A 23,044-nucleotide genomic window follows, 5' to 3' on the forward strand; every position below is an offset into this window, starting at 1 on the left:
GAAGAATCCCTCCCCCGTCTCTTTCTCTCAGCAATAATAGGACCTTTGTTGGCCCTCTCCTCTAAGAAATACTTATTCACGTCGTAAACAAGTCCTTTCTCTCGGCTGTGAAGAACACGGGAGCACGTGGATGTTGCTTCCATCGCAGGTGAAGGTCATGGGGAGAGTGACCCCAAGGCAGCTGACCAGACCTCTCTCTGACTACTGATAAGCACCCCACAGAAGGGAACTGAGATGAGTGTTTAAGATAAACTTTGACAAATATAGTGATTCTTCAGAGGGTGGAGGCTGTTAAAGTTACAATAGCAATAACAGCCAAGTAATCTGTTACAAAAACTGCACATCACTTGTCCAGCACTGATGATGTGGCCTCAGTGGAGAGGCAGTGTAATGCAATGTTATGGATGTGAATAAAAGTTTGTGGTTGAACAAAGACCAATCATATATCTTCCTCTTACAGAACTAACAGCATTTTAACCTTACATAGATAATACATACTCCTAACCTTCAAATACCTTTAAGGATACAAAATAGAAAGATTGAATTGTCTACATATTAATATTGGCTGATCACCCAAACAACAGTACTTAAAATAGAAAGCTTGCATTAAAAGAACAGAGTAAAAGTTGTAGATGTTCTGAAACAACCTCTAGTGGACAGCAGAAATACCCTGGCTTGGACAGAGAAGAAATGTTCCAAGGCTTTCAAACAAGTCTGTTGTACACACTTCTACACCAAACCAATGCTACTGATAATACTTCATGACCAAGAAAGATAAATTTAGCATGTTTTAAATCTTATCTTTTCCCCCCACACCCCCAAGACCACAACTGAGTACAAACAGCTACATGCAGCTTCCATGACAATACTACATCTTTGCTGTAATGGAGAGTGACCTTTGAACATGCAGGATTCCCAAAATAGGTCAATAAGGCAAGGTCAGACACTGGATAGCTGATTAACAAAACCTGAGCTTAACTGACTTATCTCCGAACTAGAGATTTAAATGTAATGCCTTGTACTAAATATGCCATAAAGTATACACTGTTCATTCCATCATCTGAGAACCCACATATTTCTGAATAATTTTTAACAAAGTTACTCGAGTTAAAGATATATTTAAGTCCATTAGAACAAGGCATCAGATGCATGTCTAGTCCACTCCAACACTTCCCTCTGCTGTGCAGCCACAGAACAATTCACTTCTATCACTGTGTTCAGTGCCATCACACAAACCCAACAGCCACTTGACAACCAATATCAATGACTTGTTCCAATAGTTCAGTATCCAATTATGATAAAAATTAAATGCATGAAGTTAATACTTTGTTACAACATATAAATGACACACGAGAGTAACAAGAGTAAGACGTCCATCTCTCACAAGAGATCAGACTCATGATGAGCAGGTGTGAGTCCAGGCTGGTGCCCACACCAGCTCCAAGACACAGCATCAAATGGTGCTGTGGTGATCACCAAGCTTAACTCTATCTCAGATAAGTTATTACAGGTGAACTAAAGCTATCCAGGAAGGTGCAGGCATTAAAGAATTCCTAAACCAGCCTAAATAAACAGCTATAAATAGGATCCAACACTGTAAACTACTGCAGCCTAGTGATTGTAATGTTTATACTCTGCAGCCTTGCATCTGCTGGGCAGCACTGGAATTCCCAGCCTAGAGACTAAAGCCTCACTCCCTAACCACCATGGCAGCCGACCTGCACCTGGTGATTGGGACAGCCCAAGACACGGCAAGGACTGACACATGCCTGGCAAGTCGGAACGGTTAATTCGGTGAGCCAGGCAGTGACCACCACCTCTGTGAATACTTCATCACTTAAAGACTAGGGTACATACAATATATGACTCAGGCAAGAAAATCATGTTTAGCTCTCCAACACAAGAAAAACTATAATGGTACAATTTTGTTATAAAGAAAAAATTTGCACATGGAGGCAAGTAATTTTAACAAGTAGGCAATAAAAGTAACGAGATGAGAACAGCATTTACCAGGTTGGGGGTAGAGGAGTATCTTTCTGACGAGTTAGCAAAGGAACTGCAACCTACCAACACCTGAGCACGGGGACATGAAGGAGGGGCACTCTGAGATGGCTGCGACTCCGCCTCACAACAATGATGAAAAGTCACACGAACTATTTTATCGGTTGGTGCATAATGACTCACTGCCTAAGTTGCATGAGAGGACTGACTTAGGTTGGCTCAACAAAGTATTATGGAAGGTATCACTAGGTTGCAAGGACAAGGAGTGTCTCGGGGCCACACTGTTCCTCGGGGGTCTGGCTACTAACTTGTGATGCAGAGGGAAGGATACATCAGCTGAATGGAAGATTGTGAAGAGTACCATCTAGTCACAGCTTATTGCTAACAATGATTGGCTAAAATAATGATGATTCAGAAGGAGTGGTTCAAACTGGGTGATTCACAAGGTAGTCATTGAGTACGTGACTGATGTGTTGCAAGGGAGTAAACAGATGCTACGTCTAAGATGGTCTCATTTCAGTGGAATACATCAACAAACTAATGTACATGATTGCTGTCTGGTAAGGAGAGAATCAATATAGCATATCAGGCGAGTCCCTATAAGGAATAGGAGTCCAACACCATCCCCCAGACACCAAACAGAACAGAAATTAGGTATGTACTCAATGAGTCAACAGAGCCATTCATGCAAGGTGCCTCAGCAGCAACATGCCTCGCTCCCTACAGTGTTCGCTTTAGTAGTAGGAGTGGCTTAACATTTGGGATCAATGGAACTTTTTCTTGATAGTAGTGTAGCGCCCATATCATAACATGAATCGTAGTATCTGAGTCAAGTGGAAAACCAATCCCTTACCCTCTGTTCTACCTTCTCCCTCTGTGGATCTCACTTACATTAACTAAATTAAATTCAACCTTCCTGCATGAAACTCAATCGCTGAACAATGTTAACTTTTCTTTGGTGGAGCACTGTCTCACAACAGAGGGTGACGGAAGGACCTCCAAAGTTAAAAAACATGATTCAAGGAACATTATAAAAATAATGAGATATTTGAGTGGCAGGGAGAATAAAGAATCATGAGTAAAGAAATATCTAACAGTGGGCAACTCTGTGATCAGGACAATACCACACCACACCATGACAAAGGCAACATGACAAGAGAGGGTGAAGGCCCTGAGGGAAAAATGCAAATTGCAAAAGGGGCTCTGACCGAAGTGCAGAGATACCAGGACTCACGTCTTTGAACATTAGGGATTGGCGGGCTGGGCTGGAGGAACTGCTTGCCACACACATGTACATTTGTCCACCCACACACTCACACTCTCACACACACACACACACACACACACTTGGATGCCCAGTCGAGTCAACTGAAGACTTGTTAGGGACGTTCTTGAGTAACATGAGCAAGTGAGCCCCAGTGTGTGCTTACCCAAGACAGCACGAGTGAGAAAAAACAGTGGGTCCAGTGATCTAATCAGTGAAAACAGAAAATATTCCAAATCCTGAAATAACGAAGGTAAACAAAATTGTCTCACTGTATTCTGGATTAACAAAACTTAAACAAAATAAGGTCGTAATATTTGTGAAAAATAATCTCTAGATCCCACATTGCTTTCTGTAAAATGTAAGGGTGAAAGAAGTTACCATAATTAAGTGTGAACTTTGATCTAAATGAACCCAAGAAGCTATAAATACTAAAGCATAGAATTGTATAGCCCTCCAAAAGCTAAAGAAGATCAATCCTACAGTGCACCCAAAGCTGAAGGTATTGTTACAGTAAAGATCCTACAAGGGACTTCTCTCTGTCAGGCAAGCAGATGACTGGAGGCTGAATGCAACGTAGTATTCCATGTTTTGCCGTCCCTCATGTGGTACCATCTCTACACAGGAGGCAAGTGTTGCGAGATGAACTTTCTGATGTCAGCCATCTCCTGTAAGGGCAACACTAAGTTAGCTTGGACCCACCCATCCATCCCCCTACCACACACACACATTTATGCAATTAACATTTCAAACTGCCATGTTCATGTACCCTTCTCTGATACATTTTGATCAATTGAAGGATGTAACCCACATTCTAAAGTTGGATACACTTGAATAGCAGCACATCAGGACTCTGCTCTTGTAAAAAACGTGAATTACAACAACATATACAAGTCAGTTAACTCACACCATGAAGCCCCGAACACCACCATGGTCCAGCCACACCCCCTCACCTCATCACAGGACGAGTGCATCATTCCCCGGTACGTCTTGAACTCTATGTTGCCAGCAAACTTCTTGATGATCTGGCTGGTAATCTGGCCAAACTTGTAAGGTACTATTGGATCACAATCTCCGTGGCACTGCAGGATGGGGGCACCCGTGTTACCAACGGCAGCCTGGGGACACAAACACGGCTCAAGTAAGAGGAATTCATGGGTAGACACCTAAGGGAGGTTAAGGTAAGCAAGATATGCTCATTAATCTCTTTGTCTTTACAGAAATTTACCAATGATAACCTATAATTCTTTTAACACTTGTCCTGCAGTAATTTAAATAGTTCTGCAGCCTAGAAAAACAACTAACCTACTCAATCAATCTGCTCTTCCTCCCTTGGTGCTGTGACAATACAAACCATTTTTTTTTTTTCTTCTTCTTTTGCAGTGTTTCAAGTGTTAACAAAGACATGACTATCCAGGATCCAGAATAGAAGAGTTAAGCTGGATTGCCTACCAGTGCAGAGTCAAAAATATGAAAGAGACAAGTAAGAAAATAAGTGACATTAGCATCTGCCATGCTGTCTTCTCTCACCTGTGGGAACTCATCCCTAAGAGGCAGCCAGCAGGACAGACCCACCACTCCTGCCAGGCTCTTGGAGTGGGTGAAGGTGGAGTAGAGGGCCAGTGCTCCCCCCTGACTAAAGCCACCCAGCAAGATGCGCTCGTGGGGGATGCCGGCACGCACCTCCTCCTCTATCAGGGTGTGGATGCTGTCTCGGGCACGCTTGATGCCACTGCTGTCCTCTGGCCCATCCACATCCAGGGACTTGAGGTCAAACCTGCAGTGGTGCCACCAATGAGGAGAATGGTGGTGGGTGGTGGTGGTGGTGGTGGTGGTGGTGGTGGTGGTGGTGGTGGTGATGATGATGATGATGATGATTAGTAGTGGTGGTGGTGGTGATAGTGAAGACATCTGAAGCTTGGAAACTGATCAATTAGAATTATAAAACCAGATATTTCTGCATCACTCTGTCAACTTCCAGTCCAATTTAAATCTTATTGCAAAACATTTCAGTGTCCCTGTCAGTATTCAGTCAATGAAGACAGGAAGGGAGTCTGAATCATGAACAAATCCTGATCAAATGAACAAGTGAGGGAATACTTTTCTGGGTGATTCTCTATTTTCTTCTACTTTACTTAAATGTCAAACTACAATTTCCTACTGTTCCCCTTCAGTGAAATGGTCAGTTTAGTACAGGAAATGAGGTCATGATGATGATGATAATGATATTCTGACTTTTGGAGAATCTTGCAGCCTTCCTGTCCACTCCTCTCTCTCTCTCTCTCTCTCTCTCTCTCTCTCTCTCTCTCTCTCTCACTTCCTCCCTTTCCTGCCACACAACAAACACTCACCATGAAGGCATCCTGAAGCCAGCATTCAAGGTCACTGCCATCACTTGACTGAAAAGAATATACCATACACTTTAGTCACATGGGTCACCCCACACATCAACACACACCTTGTCACTAAGTAAGAGGATACTGTATGTAGCTTTTACATATGATGCTAATGACTATCCTGTCCAGATGAAAATAATTGAGTACAAAAGAGACATAGCACCTGGAAATGACATTTCATGTTCACCTTCCTTTCATCACACTCAAACAAGCATAAAGCTGCCTTAGACAGAAGACAAAGAAGACTTCACTGCATATCATTCAACAATGGAAGTAATAATTACAAAAATAATTATCTTTTAATCTGGCAAAGACTTATTATACAACCAATATGATTCCCCCCCCTCTCTCTCTCTCTCTCTCTCTCTCTACATCTTTATTGACATCTGAACAAATCCATTAGTAATTTCAATCATGTCAACATGTCAATCACTAATTACACAGATATACATGTACTTACATGAAATTGCCACCCTCACTCTCATCTTGGCCTACCATCACTAATTGCCACTCACTCTTATCTCCCGGAAACCTGACATTTGATTACCTCCTGCTGTTCCTCTCCATCACTCCACTCCCCTCTCTGGCCACCTAATCTAATATAAAACAAAATGGACTACAAGTAAATACCTGTTGCCACACACACCCTCCATTTACTAGCCACTGCACAAGCCACCTACAACCCTAAAGCCATATTTATTACCATCAACCATTCCAAACATCTATTTAAGCATGTCTCTATTACTTAACAAGCACACGAGATGCTGTTTCCTATATAGACACTTCGAGTAGCTGTTTCCTATATAGACACTTCGAGTAAACTAAAAAGAGGTGGAGGAGGCTAGGAATGTACATCAACTGAACAAGAAACAAGACACTTTGGTATGAAGGCAGGACCATTTAATTGTAGCTCAGGCCTTTACACAGACACTAAATAAATTCACACACACACCTCCACTCTTAGAGCCCCCAAAATAAGGAAATTAATATGAGACAACCCCCGCATTAAATATAACTACCTATGTCAGCTCACTATGCTCAACCATAAATTTGTGTTTTTTAAAGCTCCCTAATGATATAGCATCACCAACTTGATTCTGAGTCTATTCCATTCATCCATCACTATTTAAGAATAAGTTCCTTCTGATCTCCTTTTCAAATCTAAGGTAACTTGACCAATCTTGAACCTGTTATTTCTTGTTCTCTCATGATCACTGATCCTGAAAACCTTGCTCATGTCATCATAGCTGAGTCTGTCATACTTACGCAGTGGGACAGATGAATTTGATGTGAGGGGAGCCGATGGCTGCCATGGCACTGGCCCATCCATGCCTGAAGGAGAGAGAGAGTTGTCAAGACTATATATATATATATATATATATATATATATATATATATATATATATATATATATATATATATATATATATATATATATATATATATATATATATATATATATATATATATATATATATATATATATATATATATATATATATATATATATATATATATATATATATATATATATATATATATATATATATATATATATATATATATATATATATATATATATATATATATATATATATATATATATATATATATATATATATATATATATATATATATATATATATATATATATATATATATATATATATATATATATATATATATATATATATATATACATATTCCTTTTCTTCTGCCACTAAGTATATAAAACACTGGAGTTTACAACACTTGTTTCATGATTACAGTACTGTAAAAACATTGGTAAAAATGTGCACTAACTATACATTATTTCCTCACCACCTGAAATTGTTTAGCTCTCTATCCCACCAAGTTCTGAGATCTGAGCTGTAAAATGACTCTTTAACCTAATGATGCAAACCAAATCTTCCTAAATTAGTAAGCCAAGTTGAGAATGAGAAATACAAATTTCCTGAAGAAAGAAGAGTGAATGTGAGAAGCTAACACATCACTGGTGCCTCTGCCCAGCAGGGTTGATGGGAGGAATGGAAGTGATTTTCTTATCTAAATCAAGTACAGTGCAATGCAGTAAGGCCCAGATACTCAGAATTGGAAATTAGCTCATCCAAAGTTTTAATAATATGGTTTAATTCATAATGCTTGCTTTATCTGATTCAATTGCTGGCAAGTGGTTAGCAGGTAGTATAACCAATCTAACAACAACACACAAGCATAGCAGCAAAGTAACAATATCTTCTGAGACTAGAATAACAAAAAGACTAAAGTTCATTTTCAAGTAATGTGTAAGAATAGAGTGGAAAAACACACACAATGACTCACCCAGTGTCTCCCAGGCCATGGAGGAAGATAACCTGTAAGTGGAAGAGGCAAATTAGTGGTAATGTTAGTGGTACTGAAGACGAGCTACAATGAGGGCTCTGATGGGAAAGTACAGGAAGATATGGCAGGACTTAACGTACACAACAAAGAACTACATAAAATGGGAAAGTACAGGGATTTCTCAAATTATGTGAGGGATACGTTCCTGAAGGGATCACTTAGTGTACAAATCTTATAAAGTGAACATGATTACTGAACTAAACTGTACAGTAGAGCTGGGCAGGAACCAGTTCCGATTCTTGGAGCTGGTTCCGCATGAATACAGATGGTAGATACCCATGAGTTACAAATCACAAACAGTATATAATGCTTAAAATATGTATGTTATCATTGATATTAGTTAAGAATTGCAAATGCCAGTATTTACAGATCAAAAAGTAGAATATAATACAATCATGTATACCGTGCATCTATTTTTCAAAGAAATTACACGAATAATATTAAAAGATTTTGTTCATGCTGGCCATTGGTGAACAGTAAGCACCAATTTAGTGTTTTCAGATTATAATAATTTCTTTGTACTCTGATTGGCAGATATCCTATGACATCATCACATAGGCTATATAAACTGGTGGACACCCATTGACACATCATAGGAGATGCCAAGCTAAGGGGGGACCTGTGACCATCATTCTCATGATTAAACAAAACCTAATCTGCCCACACACACATAATTACTTATTTGCTTATTGTGCCATAATTCTCCTTTCAAATCATAACAATATTTTCCAGGTATCAAGTATTTTTCTAGAACAGGGAGTTAAAGGTACATATATTGATTATATCTAAATTTGTGGTATTAGAAATACAATTTATCAATTTTGAATCTAGTAAAAAAATGGCATCGAAGCAAAATAGAAGAGATCCAGTGTGGAATAACATGGAACAAACATGGTATATTATTAAAGGAATCCTGTGTGAGATACAGGTAAATATCAGCTAAACTGCGCATCCATTCACATTCAGAGTCCATCACTGATCACAAGTCTCTTGGGATTGGGAGTCAATACTATGTATTCTATAACCATCCTAGCTAGTATTCTAGGTGAATCCCAGAACACTACACCCTGCCCTGGTCACTGTCAAGCAATGCACAGGCAGTTTAGAGACTGGTATTCACTAGCTGCGGTCTATCGATTCCAACTGTTCCATCTGCCCAAGAAACCAGTTCTTTGGATAGAGTTTTCAGTTCCTACCCACCACTAGTAACAATGAGCTTGAAGCACTGTACAAAGGGACAGTGTGTCAGCAGTGCACATGGGAACACCTGGTGACACTTGGTGGCCACATCACAGAATTAAAACCAGCCACAGAACTTGATTTCCTTGACATCGTGTTATTCTAAATAATCTGTGTAGCTAATATGAAAAGTGACTAGATTTTTTACCTCACGGTATTCCAACATTGCATGTACTAAACATGCATAAATCAAGAAATCCATAATAAAGAAGAAAAAGAATTAAAGAGTGAATAAATGTGATGTGAACTAAGAAACAGATAAGAAATAAAGCAGAAAGTGGCTACATAAGGTGGAGAGAAGAAGAAAGAAGGAAAAAGGAGCTAAATGAGAGAAAAACCACTGTCAACAATAATATTCCTCATCAAACATTAAGATTTGAAAGATTCTTAAACCATATTTATTCCAATGTCAAGAAACAGCACAGTGTTATAATGAACAGACTAAGATACTCTAAACACTATCAAGAATGCAGCAAAGTACTATGAAAGGTAAATCACCACAGCCAGACAACACAATGGCTTTGTATTGTAGTGTCTCCATGTGGGTCATGAATGTCAACTCCAGCCAGAGAGGGAATGTTCTGCTCCTAAATTTTCATGGTTGTTGATCTGACATCTGACTGGTGATATTCACTTGATCAGGTTCTCAGTGAATGCATGTATCCATCACCTGCTAGCTTATGAAAATTACTTGTGTAATATTCACTGTTAAGCAATCACATTGGCAAATCTGATTGAACACAACTGCTGAAATTCCAGTATTGCCACATCTGATCTCAGGAAAACTGACTGACGTGAAAAATATGTATTGACTTCCTAACTTGCATATCAATAGTATGGTGAACCTGGAAACCACTTGTATTTATTCTTACCCTCAGCTCTCCACTGATTTTTCACATTCTCAGGCTCACAATGACCTTTCTACAGATAACACATTAGCCTTACAGTTTCTAATTACATTATTCATTTACTAGCTTTGCATCCACACCCACACTGCCAGGACAACTTGAGCAGCCTGAGGAAGAGTGAGCAGTCCTGCAAGGTCACAAGGCGAGAGTGGGACATGCAACACAAAGCAGCTGATCAAATGGCCACAGTAAATATGGGTATTTGAACATGAGCATGACCACCACCACCACCATACTCAAGGCCAGAAAGGGATCAAGAGTGTACACATTCACAAGTCATCATCATGCACATCTAAGCACAATCCAGAATGACTGTAAAGATAAGCTCATGATAAGATGCTTTACAACAAACCTTTGCCAATCATCTCTGTGAGGCAGAGGGCCAGTCCCCTTCCTGGCCACATGCCAACTGTCACTTCATTCGTTGCTGGCCATGACACGATCAACGGCAAGATGCAAGTTGATAATCTCCTATGTTCATTCTGACACATAATACTGCTCACTCACATATCTACATTCCTAACTGGCACATTAATCTTCTAATTGCCACACTATCTCCACTGCATGTCCTCTCTCTCCTGTCAGAGACACACATGTTTTTCCTAATTATCAGGTACCCAACAGTCAACTCGGTCTCCGAACTGCCACATATATTCTCTTAACTCTAGTAACACATCCACTCTCTAGCATAGTCTCTTAACTTCTACCTAGTCTCCTAACAACCACATCCTCTGATGAACCCACTGTCCTAACTAACAGTGACATACAATCTCCTAGTAGGTAAAATAGCTGAGCATTTCTAAACTAACTAAATATCATATATAATCTAACAATACTGAGCTAACTGGATTAACTGATGAATCCATTGTCCTAAATAACTGACATAATATGGATAGGTAATACTGTATAGGTAAAATAGCACTGCATATTTCTAAATTAACTAAACTCCATGTATATAGTCTAACAATTCAGAGCAAAGCGAATTAACCTTATCCCTGGGGCAGTGTGGTGGCCTTGATCATGAGCAATCATTTTAGTGGCCTGGACAGCTGCACCAATGCAAGGAGGCCTCCATCCAACCCTCAACACACATGATTGTGGCATCAAATTTGCCAAAGGTAAGGAATATTAGGTTACAAGTACTTAGCAGGAATAGTCTTAAGAAGGACACATCCAGTTACTTATGAAATTATAAATAAAAGAATGAGAAAATTCAGATTGTCAGAATACACAGAAAAAATTAAATACAAATCCACACCTAACCTAACACAAAAGAAAATTGTGACTTCCATGTAACATAATTATGATACAGCACTACTAGGGGAGAGGCCACAAGCTTAACTAAATTCTGCAAGATTACAAAAGCAAATTTCCATTAAACTGCATCCACAATACAATTACCTATACAAGAAAAAATGGGAAAGATTGGGATTAATTAGAAAATACAATGAAATCTAGTAAAAAATATTGTACCTAATCTTCGTTTTTTAATCACTGGGATGTATCTAACCGGAAACCAAGCCAGTCATGAAGAAACACACTCCCAGTAAAATGACAGCCATGCCCTCACCACCACCGCCCTGACCTCGCCGGGCTCGGGTCAGGAAGGGGGCGGCACAAGTGACCTCTTTTCACCTTTCCCTCACTCCTGGCCACACCACTTTAGATCATGAAAAATAAATGCACTCCACCACCCAGGCCGTGACCCTCGTGCTGCAGGCCAGGGGGCGTGGGCAGGGCAGCACCCCTGCCCCTCCCTGCCCTCAGGTCACCGGCGGGAGGAGTGAGTGATAAATAGCAATAAAAAAAAAAAAAAGGTTTGCCGGGACTTACAGTAGCTGTATGTTTAGCAGTCGCGTTCACCACCACAGGAGCCGCCATTCTGGAGGAGCGGCCGCCCATACACCGCCCACACCTCTCCCTGGCCCGCCCTCGCCTCCCACGCCCGCTGAATGCCTCAAAAGTGAGTAAATGACATGAAATCAGGAGCGGGAGGACGAACGCCGAGCCTGTACCGCCGCGTCCGAGTCTGCGCTGAGTACCTGCGCACCACTTGTACACTTCCCGCTAATTGTGCTCCCGGGACCTTTATTGCCACTCTCGCCGTGCTGCATTGTCACGGAAAGACCAGGAGGCGAAGGAATGTATAACATGCATATTAGGACATGACTGTGACAACTCTGCAAGTAAAACATAGGAATTGAGGAAAATTTTGTTATCATGGTATCTGGCATCTGTCTGGCCACCAAGGAAACTACTAGCACTACTATTATAGTTTATAGATAATACATTTAAGCTTCTTTTACTGAGGGACGTGGATTTGATGAATCGCAATATATCTTTCAAGAAATCACAACCGTAATATTATGAATAAAACAAAGGAATCAAGGAAATGTATTGCTATTATACTCTCCGGCACCTCTTGTCATAACCATCTGACTATCAAGGACAGAATTTTGATACTTTCGTCTGAGCTTATGTTACTGAAAGAAAGGAACAAAAAAGACTACGAAACATCCATCAAGAAGTAAGTACAAGAATCCTGCGAAGGATGCACTTAAATCAAGGCTATATCTTATTGTTATACGGTCTCTGCACGCACAATCCCACCACCATTAGGAAAGAAACTATTTTAGTCAGTCAGCGATACTCATGAACTTTTCTTACTGAAGGACAAGAATGTAAAGGACTACAACATCCGTACTGATAATCAACTGTAAGAATCCTACAAACAAAGTAACAAATCAAAGGGATATTTCATTATGGTCTGCAGCACCTTGATCTAGCCAACAAGGAGAGTATACCTTATACCTAATTATAGTCATTTTATTAGTTATTGTCATGACAAGAGGCTGAAAGCAAGGTGCACTCTCTTCCGAGCTTGAGTAAATAATGAATATTTAAGGACTATAATATGGGACCGCATGGATTCCTTCTCACTTAGCTATAAAGGATAATGTCAATTGGTTAGTGTTAAACTGGGAAACACTTTTGTTGTGCTTACATGCAAACGACGAGGAAATAAACATAATAGATGAAGCTACAACAATTATGTAATGAAAATAGATAGGATATCAAAAGAGGAGAGGAGAGAAATATAAGTAACACGTACGCAATACCCTCAACACTTAATCCAATTAATAATACACTTCCTTGGTCAATTCCTTATAGTACAGGCAGAGAATTAAGACACTAAATTTGTAATAGTGAAATGAAATTAAAGAACGCCAAATAGCAATATCCGCGTAAAGAAAGGTGAAACGATAGATGAATATATATATATATATATATATATATATATATATATATATATATATATATATATATATATATATATATATATATTGATTTCTTGTTAAAAAGGCTTGAAAATATCATCATACCATATACTTAGGTAGTTGGTGAACGAGAAAATGTACTATATCATAAGCTCAATGATTATGATGTAATATCATTCTCAGAACATTTACTTATTCTCCAACAAGTACCCAGAATTAAGTCATGGAGATATGTTAATGGTACTCACGGGATGTAAGTATACCTTTTATTAGGAGGAGAAAAAAAAATACATGCTAAGCCTATTAATAATATTAATAACTGTCCCTGATAAGACCCAGTGCTGCTTCAAAATACGGGTCAAGGCTGTTCATTATGGTGCAAGCGCGTAGCATGAGAAAAATAACAACAATACAGCACTCCAATCATTACCACTCTCCCATTCACTTTGACAGACTCAGAAATGCTGCAGTGTTGAGTGTTGAATGGAGACTAATCGTGGGGCTCTATGAAAAAAAAAAAAAAAGTATTATACGGAGGTCCGCCTTATAAGCTGACAGTCAAAGACAGAATGAAAAAGTACAACAAAGAGTTTCCCAATACCTCCACATGGCATCAGACGGAACCAGGACAAGGTAATATTGGAAATCATTAATAATAAACAAAGCAATTAATGTGTTCGGTTCTTGGCAACGACTTAGTATTGGTTTTAGTGTAAAATATCCTGCCATACGCCATCCTTCCTCTGACTTCACCATGCCTCAGTACATCAATTCACTATATCAGGGGTATTATTGATTCAACATGAGTCTATCACACGTTTTATTATAATGATCGGAGATATAATGATACAGATCGAAGTGTCATATGTATACACAGCAGCTTACTAAGATCATTGTTTGTCATACATTCATATTGATAATTAACATATTTTTTTTTTTAGTAATATGGAGAGAGGGGGAGGGAAGTATTCTAAATTCATGGTAGGTACTCACATTGTAAGGACCTACTCCATTATATTGTTAAAATTATAAGTATTATTTTTTTTTGTGTACTGTTTCATACCTTAAAACGCAAGAAAGTCATTCGTGTTAGTGTTATTGATTGACTGATCCCTAATATCAGAGTGAGTGAACAAAATTAATAACCAGCGTGTCGTTTAGAGATCCAGTGACATGTGAATGCAGAAAACTAGCTACTTTCATGGGTGACTATTGCATTATGTTCGACGTTAAAAGTGCAGATAAGATATGATAAATATGATTCACTCGAGAATGTGAGAGACAATGGAAATATATGAATAAAGCCTATAGACATTGCATTTCATTAAACATATGAAAGGGACATCAAGAAAATCGGAAAAAAAGACTAATTACCAAAATAAAGAAGACGAAAAAAAATATACAAAGAAGATGGGGATATATGATAAAAAAAAATGGTGATCTAAAAGAGAGAGAGAGAGAGAGAGAGAGAGAGAGAGAGAGAGAGAGAGAGAGAGAGAGAGAGAGAGAGAGATGAAACAACCAAAAACTATCAAATATTTATGTAAACTCTGGGAGGCGAAGAAAAGGAAAATAAAACAATAAAAAAAAACTAGAAGAAGAAGAAGACAAGATAAAAAGAAACGATGAAACAAACCTTGGAAGAAAAAAAAAATGTGAGGAAGAGGAGAAGGAAGAGGAAGAGGAAGAAGAGGAAGAGGAGGAGGAGGAGGGCGAGTAGGTTGTATGTGTTTGGAATTACTAGAAGGGTCTGCGGGGAGGGGGGACGGGCAGCAACGGACCCCCTCGACTCTTCCATTCTAGATAAGAACCGAAGTACAACCTGGAAAGTAAATAAATAGATGATAAATTCTACTCTGCATCTAGCCACGCCTACACACGCCCCCTCATCTACTAACCCCATTCTTTCTCTTTTATTTCTCCATGACAAACTACGTATACTCTTCCTCACCCCTCTTCACGCCTCTGTTATACCCTGTCACACCTCCCCATACCACTAACCCTGTAGCTTGATTTATCACCTCTGTTTCTCTGCCTTCCTGTCACACCTATCTATATCTATTACCATGCATTCAATTCTTACCTCTGTTTCTGTGTTCCCCTGCCACGCCCTTCCATATTCTTCACCTATACCTTCAATTTTCATCACTGTTTCCATGCTACCCTGCCAACTGAGTCGTACCTATTACCCTACACTCAATTTTTACTCTCGTTTCCCTGATACTCTGCCACACTTACCCATATCCTTCACTCTATACCCTCAATTTTCATCTCTGTTTCCCTGCCTTCCTGCTAACTTACCCATATACATACTCTACACTGAATTCTCACCACATGCTACCCTGCTACCCTGCCAGGCTTACCTATACATGTCCTACACCCAATTTTCATCTCTTTCACAACCCTGCTACCCTGCCACGCTTACCTATACATGCCCTACACCCAATTTTCATCCCTTTCACAACCCTGCTACCCTGCCACGCCTTCTAAAATCTTTTACATACCAATTTTCATTAATGCATCCCTACCTCCAGTCACACCTACCCCTGCTTCTCTGCTTCTCTACCTCCAAATCACGCCTATAGCCACGCCTCCTCGCACTCACCTGACGTCGCAGTACCCATAAGGCTCCAGCAGGTCCCAAGCCACGCGTATCCTCCTGCCAGACCTGCATGTCAGCACCACGTTCTTGTCCTCCGGGAGTGGCTTAGGAAATCCATACCGCTCCATGAAGGCGTTCTCACTCAGTCCCACAGCCTCCTCGATCTCCGGCACTGTGGAAGGGAGGTGTGAGTGGGGAAGGGCTGCTGGTGGGCTTAATCCCTTCACTACTGGGGCGCATTTTTTACTATGAGTTTTGGATATGATTAGACGATTTTATTTACATTAGAAAGGGTTTATGGGGGCTCAGAAGGTTAATGGTTCACAGTTTTCACTATTTTAATCCCCACATAAGTTTCTGAAGCTGTATAAAATCGCCATATAGTAAGCAGAATGAATATGAAGACGCGTCATGATATTGAAGAAGTTAAGCTTGATAAATTCAGGCTTAGGAAAGAAATAGGAAGGAGCTGGTTCTCTAAGTGATTGATGGATGGAAAAGAACTCAGTAATTATGTTGTTAGTGCTGATTGAATAGAGAGCTTTAAAAGAAGATTAGGCAAATTTATAGATGGGGGATGATAGATAGAATCAAGTAGTTTTGTTCATACAGGGACTGCCACGTGTAAGCCTGACAGTCTATTGCAGCTTCCCTTATTTTTTCACGTTCTTATTTTCCTACTAGGTGAAAGAAGGAGAAAAGAGAGAAATGAGGTTGTAAAAGATGAGGAGGAGATGACGGGATGTGAGGGATGGGGAAGAAAATGTGGAAGGATGAGAGTGATGTGAGAGGGAATAAGGTGTGCGAGGGGATAAAAGAAGAAAAATAGAGGGGAATGAGAGGAAAACAGGCTGTAAAAGATGAGAAGGAAAGGGAGATGATGGGATGTGTGGGATGGAGGAAAAGAAATGTGGAGGATGAGAGTAATATGACAGGATATAAGGTGTGCGTGGGGGTGTAAGAAGGAAAACATGGAGGGAATGAGAGGGAGATAGGCTGTGGAGGATGAAAAGAAAGTGGAGAGGATGGGAAGTGAGAGATGGGGGGAAGAGAAATGTGGAGGATGAGAGTGATGTAACAGGGAATAAGGTGTGCGATAGGATGAAAGAAGGAAAACAGGTGGGGGGATGAGAGGGAGATATACTATGGAGGATGAAAGGAAAGGGGAGATGAAGGGATGTGAGAGATGGGAGGAAGAGAAATGTGGAGGATGAGTGTCGTGAGAGGGTGTAAGATGTGAGTGCTGGGGAAGGCTGCTGTGGTGAACGTACGAGGTGAAAGAGGGAGAACAGAGGGAAATATAAGATGTGCTGTGGAGACTGAGAGGAAAGGCAGAATTTATCTTATGTAAGAGGGAAATTTGGCCAAGAGCAACAAAAAAACGATTAAACAAAAAGGCCCACTTATATGCAAGTCCCAGAGAGAGAGAGAGAGAGAGAGAGAGAGAGAGAGAGAGAGAGAGATCCTGTGTGTGTGTGTGTGTGTGTGTGTGTGTGTGTGTGTGTGTGTGTGTGTGTGTGTGTAGCAAAAAGGATGGGATAAATATCTTGATGGTGGAATGTGAGAGATAGAGCACGAGAAATGTGGAGGGATGAGAGAGAAAAGAAGATGTGACATGTGAGTGAAGGAGAGGGAATGAAGGGTGAGAGAAGGAGATGCAACGAGGAGGAATGAAAAGGATGTGAGAAAGATGGAAAGAGAAAGGGATGGGAGTGTGGGAGAGGTAATGTGAGAGGATGAGAGGACGGAAGAATGTGTAAGGAAGGAGAGGGAAGAATGTAAACTGAGGAAAGAATGGAGGAAGAAGAAAAGGGTGTATGAGGGAGAAGAAAGAAGGGAAATGTGAGAGAAGGGAAAGGAATGAGAGATGAAAACAACAGGAATAAAAGATAACAGGCGTAAAATTTCTTCTTCTCTTCAAAAACCAACAAGAGAAATAAATAAACAAATATAAAATGAAATAAATCGATAGACAGATACAAAATACACGAATAAATAAAAAAAATATTGGTATTGGGACGGGAGAGAGAGAGAGAGAGAGAGAGAGAGAGAGAGAGAGAGAGAGAGAGAGAGAGAGAGAGAGAGAAATTAATGATGAAAATGTACGCAAATAATGTTTAAAAATGAGAGAACAATCATAATACGTTTTCTTTATTTTCTTTCTTTATTTGTTAATTTATTTCTCTGCGTGTTTTTGTTCAGAATTGTTTGTTTTATTTGGACGAGGCTGTGCTATGTTGCTTTCTTTCTTTATTCTTTTTCTCCTTCCTTCCTTGTTTCCTTCCTTCCTTCCTTCCTTCCTTCCTTCCTATCTTCCTTCCTTTCTTTGCGGTTGTATTATCATCTTTTCTCTCTCCCTTTCTCTCCATTCATTCCGCCTTTCCTTCCCTCCTTTCTTTATATATAGTTCCGTTTCTTTCTTCCTTCCTTCTTTCATCTCTTTCTTCCTTTTTTGTAGTGTTGTAGTTTATTTCTTAATTATTTTCTTCCTTGCTTTCTCATCTTCTTCATTTCTGTTAGAGTCGCGTTTTTTTTTATTTTTATTATTCACTCTCAATTTTCCTTCCTTCCTTCCTTCCCTCCTTCCTTCCTTTCTTACTTCTTTCCTTTGTCAAGCGAACATTAATCTTAAAAATAAAGTGAATTTCCACGAAGCCTTTTCTTTCCCCCCCCCTCCTCTCTCTCTCTCTCTCTCTCTCTCTCTCTCTCTCTCTCTCTCTCTCTCTCTCTCTCTCTTCTTAAGCAGTCTGAGAGCAAGCTGAATGAAAGCTACACACACACACACACACACACACACACACACACACACACACAGAGGCGAGGTCATCCTTTAATGTCCCCGTGCTGTATTTAGCTTCCACTGAAAACACACACACACACACACACACACACACACACACACACACACACGTACGCTCATATGCAAGCAAGCGAGCAAGTGTGTGTGTGTCTGTGTGTGTGTGTTGAGATTTGCCGTGTTTTGATGAGAGAGAGAGAGAGAGAGAGAGAGAGAGAGAGAGAGAGAGAGAGAGAGAGAGAGAGAGAGAGACGGTGTCGGCCAATGACCTCCTCCTGGAAGTCCCGAGGTCCCATAGCTCTACTCACCAGCGTGCCTTTACATCAGCAGCGGTGGTGTGGTGGAACGAGCTCATTACAGATGTGGATGTGAGGGGCCTGTCCACACAGCAAATTAAGGTAGCAGCCCATAGGTGGCTGCGTCTACACCCTCCTTAATGTCAATTTTGTACATAATGCTTCGCCTAGGATGTACATAGTATTTTCAGTTATTCATCTAATAATATCTGTTAAAATTAAGTTTAGTTATTACTACATTACAATTTGTTTATAATGTAAGTGTAAGGGCAGTAGCTTTAAGATAGCTCACCTACGGCAAGGATGAGCTTTAGCATAGGCACATTTAACTGTCCCATGTAATATATATAACCACCTGTTTAAATAAAAAAAAAAAAAGAGAGAGAGAGAGAGAGAGAGAGAGAGAGAGAGAGAGAGAGAGAGAGAGAGAGAGAGAGAGAGAGGAAAGGGAGAACTGGAGGCTGGATGGTAAACAGAATGGGAAAAAAATAGATAAACAAGCAAACACACACACACACACACACACACACACACACACACACACACACACACACACACACACACACACACACACACACACACACACACACACACACACACACATCAATAAATAAATAAATAAATAAATGAATAAATAAAAGAATCACAATTACTATTCACATCTGGAACACAAATTCGAATATTTTCATTACTAATCTAACACAAGCACGTTTTTTTCGTTAATGATTCGCACCAACACTAGAATTTAAAGAGGATGAGGAGGAGGAGAAGGAGGAGGAGGAGGAGGAGGAGGAGGAGGAGGAAAAGGAGGAGGAGGAGGAAAGGAGGAAGAAAAGAAGGAGGAGGAGGAGGAGGAGGAGGAGGAGGAGGAGGAGGAGGAGGAGGAAAGGAGGAGGAAAAAGGAGGAGGAGGAGGAGGAGGAGGAGGAGGAGGAGGAGGAGGAGGAGGAGGAGGAGGAGGAGGAGGAGGAGGAATACAAAGGAAAGCCAAACAGCAACAGATCTCTTGGTCCTTTCGAGGAGGAGGAGGAGGAGGAGGAAAGGAGGAGGAAAAAGAGGAAAAGGAGGAGGAGGAGGAGGAGGAGGAGGAGGAGGAGAGAGTACGATACTTTTAGTCAAAGAGAGAGAGAGAGAGAGAGAGAGAGAGAGAGAGAGAGAGAGAGAGAGAGAGAATAATGGAAAAGATGAAGGGAGATAAAGGAGAGAGAGAGAGAGAGAGAGAGAGAGAGAGAGAGAGAGAGAGAGAGAGAGAGAGAGAGAGAGAGAGAGAGAGAGAGAGAGAGAGAGAGAGAGAGAGAGAGAGAGAGAGAGAGAACGGACTGGGAAACTGATAGAAAGAAGAATAAGAATAAGAAACAAATAGAGAGACAAATCTGGAAAAAAGAAAGAAGAGTTGAAACTGGATTAGAAGGAAAAGAGACGTGGAAGGGAAATAAAAGTACAGCAAAGAAAACAACTGAAAAAAAAAGAAAGAAAAAATGAGAACAGGAAGAAGAATAAGAAGTGGAATGGAAGAAGAAAAAAAAGTGATAAACCAGGAAGTGAATAAAATCAGGCTAGAAAAAGACAAAACATGGAAAAGAAGAGAGAGAGAGAGAGAGAGAGAGAGAGAGAGAGAGAGAGAGAGAGAGAGAGAGAGAGAGAGAGATGAAACTGGAAGACAAGTAACATAGCAAAACTGAAAGGAAAAGAATAGGATAGGGCTGGAATAGGAGAAAGGAAGATAGAGAGGTGGTGGGGGGGGGTGAGCGTGGGATGAAGGTGTGTAAGAGGAGGGGAGAGAGCGGGGGAGAGTTTCAAATGCATTCACTCCTTCCCTTTACTTTCAGCTTCCCTACTTTCCTCCACCTTTAAGCGACCCACAAAAGGGAAACAAGACAACAGAGAGAGAGAGAGAGAGAGAGAGAGAGAGAGAGAGAGAGAGAGGGGCAGACAACAAGAATAAATAACACTGCATTGATTTCCTTCCTTAACAAAACACAGACAATGAAATCAATACGAATAACAAACAACAACAACAACAACAAACAATAAGTGAACGGATGACAAGGCGTATTGAAGAGAACTTTTCTCTCTCTCTCTCTCTCTCTCTCTCTCTCTCTCTCTCTCTCTCTCTCTGTATTCTTTAATCAATCCGGTGAAGAGAAAAGAGACACTCGGAAGGCCAGTCTATTTGTCTTCACCTACTGTCCTCCACCGACTCCACACCAACCATTCTCTCTACCCATTCTATGCTTGACACAATGGTGGTGTGCTCTGCCGCCTGGTGCGTTCCTGTGAGCACTATACCTAACACTTGGAAGGAAGGAAGGAAGGAAGGAAGGAAGGAAGGTGATGAGCCGGGTTGTCAAGATTGTGTTTCTCCTCTTGATAATATAGAAAATCTTATTAACCCCTTCAGTGCCATGATGCATTTCTACATTCATTCTGCTTACTATTTGGCGATTCTATACAGCTTCAGAAACTTATGCGGGGGATTAAAATTGTGAAGACTGTGGTGCTTAATCTTTTGACCTCCATAGACCCTTTCTAATGTCAATAAAATGGTCTAATCGTACACAAATCTCAAGGTAAAAATGTGTCCCAGTATTGAACGGGTTAATCTATCACTAGGACCGTAGAAATACCCTTAGAAGACACCAGTGCCACATCAACATAAGTAACAGAGATGCGGCGTAGAGTCATATATAGTGCTATCAATTATCTCTATTATGTATTCTTGTTCTATGTTCTCTCTAAAACCAGCCTTCTTCAGCCTCATTAGAAACTAGTGGAGATGCGGCGTATATAGAAGTCATATAGAGTGCTATCAATTCTCTCTATACGCATTCTTATGTTCTATGTTCTCTCTAAAACCAGCCTTCTTCAGCCTCTCATCACCTACTTTACCTTTAGAATCCCAAGTAGTGGAGATGCGGCGTATATAGAAGTCATGTATATATAGTGCTATCAATTCTCTTTGTTCTTATGTTTCCTCTCTAACCAGCATCCTTTAGCCTCTCATCACTATACTTTAGCCTCTCGTCACCACAACCACGCATCTCCCTCATGACCTTTTCCATCTGCCTCCCACTCGCCCCGTCACTCACGCGGCAAGTTGTAGCTCCAGGGAAGGCGGCCCGTCTCGCGAAGTTCCCAGGGCTGCCTCACGTCTATCAGAAGCACACGGGCCTCCTCCAGCGCCGCCCGCAGCTCGTCGAAGGTGATTCCTGCAGTAAAGAGATGAAACTGAGGTATTTGTAAAGCAGAAGGGATAGAGTGGTAATTGAGGATGAAAGGGATTATTATTGAGGTTTGTGAATGAAGGAAGGTAAATATTTGATTCTTTGTGAAGGAGCATGCAGGGTAGAGAATAAGGTGGTAATTGAGGGTGGAGGGGAAAAATTGAAGTTTATGAACGAAGGGAGGAAAATAATTGTGTTTGTAAAAGAGCAGGGGTAGAGAATGAGGTGGTAATTAAGGGTGGAGGGGGAAATAACTGAGGTTTGTGAACGAGGGGAGGAAAATAATTGTGTTTGTAAAGGAGGGAAGGAACTGAAGGTGGAGAAAAGAATTGAGACGTTTGTGAACGAAGGGAAAGGGAAAGAAATATAGAGGATCGTTGTGAAGGAAGTGGAGAAAGAGGAGAGATTTTAGGGTGCTTTTAATGGAAAGGGAAGAAAATTAAGTGTTTTTGAAGGAAAGTAGGAAAGAATCGAGAAGTTTGTAAACGAAGAGAGGGAAATATAAGTGATCATTGTGAAGGAAATGGAGGAAGAGGAGAGATTTGAAAGTGTTTTGTAAAGTAAAGGAAGGAAAGTTGAGTGTTTTAAAAGGAAAGTAGGAGAGAATCGAGAAGTTTTGTGAACGAAGAGACGGAAATATAAATGATCATTGTGAAGG

At 40.4% G+C, this 23,044-nt stretch overlaps 2 protein-coding genes across 3 annotated transcripts in view; both read right to left on the bottom strand.

Moving 5' to 3' along the window:
- Positions 1-424: 424 nt before the first annotated feature.
- On the bottom strand, positions 425-12,247 carry LOC123511679 (acyl-protein thioesterase 1-like). Its single transcript, XM_045267735.1, has 7 exons — positions 12,024-12,247; positions 7,984-8,015; positions 6,928-6,993; positions 5,617-5,664; positions 4,796-5,042; positions 4,219-4,383; positions 425-3,933 (listed from the first exon to the last, which is right to left on the bottom strand). Exons 1-7 carry the CDS (start codon positions 12,090-12,092, stop codon positions 3,883-3,885), a joined length of 678 nt encoding a protein of 225 aa, XP_045123670.1. The 5' UTR covers positions 12,093-12,247; the 3' UTR covers positions 425-3,882.
- A 2,027-nt stretch (positions 12,248-14,274) lies between these two features.
- The window catches only part of LOC123511237 (cell surface glycoprotein 1-like), a 36,789-nt gene continuing 28,019 nt past the window's right edge, over positions 14,275-23,044 (bottom strand). For both annotated transcript variants that reach the window (XM_045266938.1, XM_045266937.1), the window contains exons 3-5: positions 22,252-22,371; positions 16,074-16,242; positions 14,275-15,290 (exon numbers count right to left, since the gene is read on the bottom strand). In XM_045266938.1, coding sequence (XP_045122873.1) covers positions 15,209-15,290; positions 16,074-16,242; positions 22,252-22,371 — 371 coding nt within the window. In that variant the 3' untranslated portion in view covers positions 14,275-15,208. The remainder of the gene's footprint in view (positions 15,291-16,073; positions 16,243-22,251; positions 22,372-23,044) is intronic.

Source organism: Portunus trituberculatus, chromosome 31, assembly GCF_017591435.1.
Source record: "Portunus trituberculatus isolate SZX2019 chromosome 31, ASM1759143v1, whole genome shotgun sequence".
Taxonomy (NCBI): Eukaryota; Metazoa; Arthropoda; class Malacostraca; order Decapoda; family Portunidae; genus Portunus; species Portunus trituberculatus.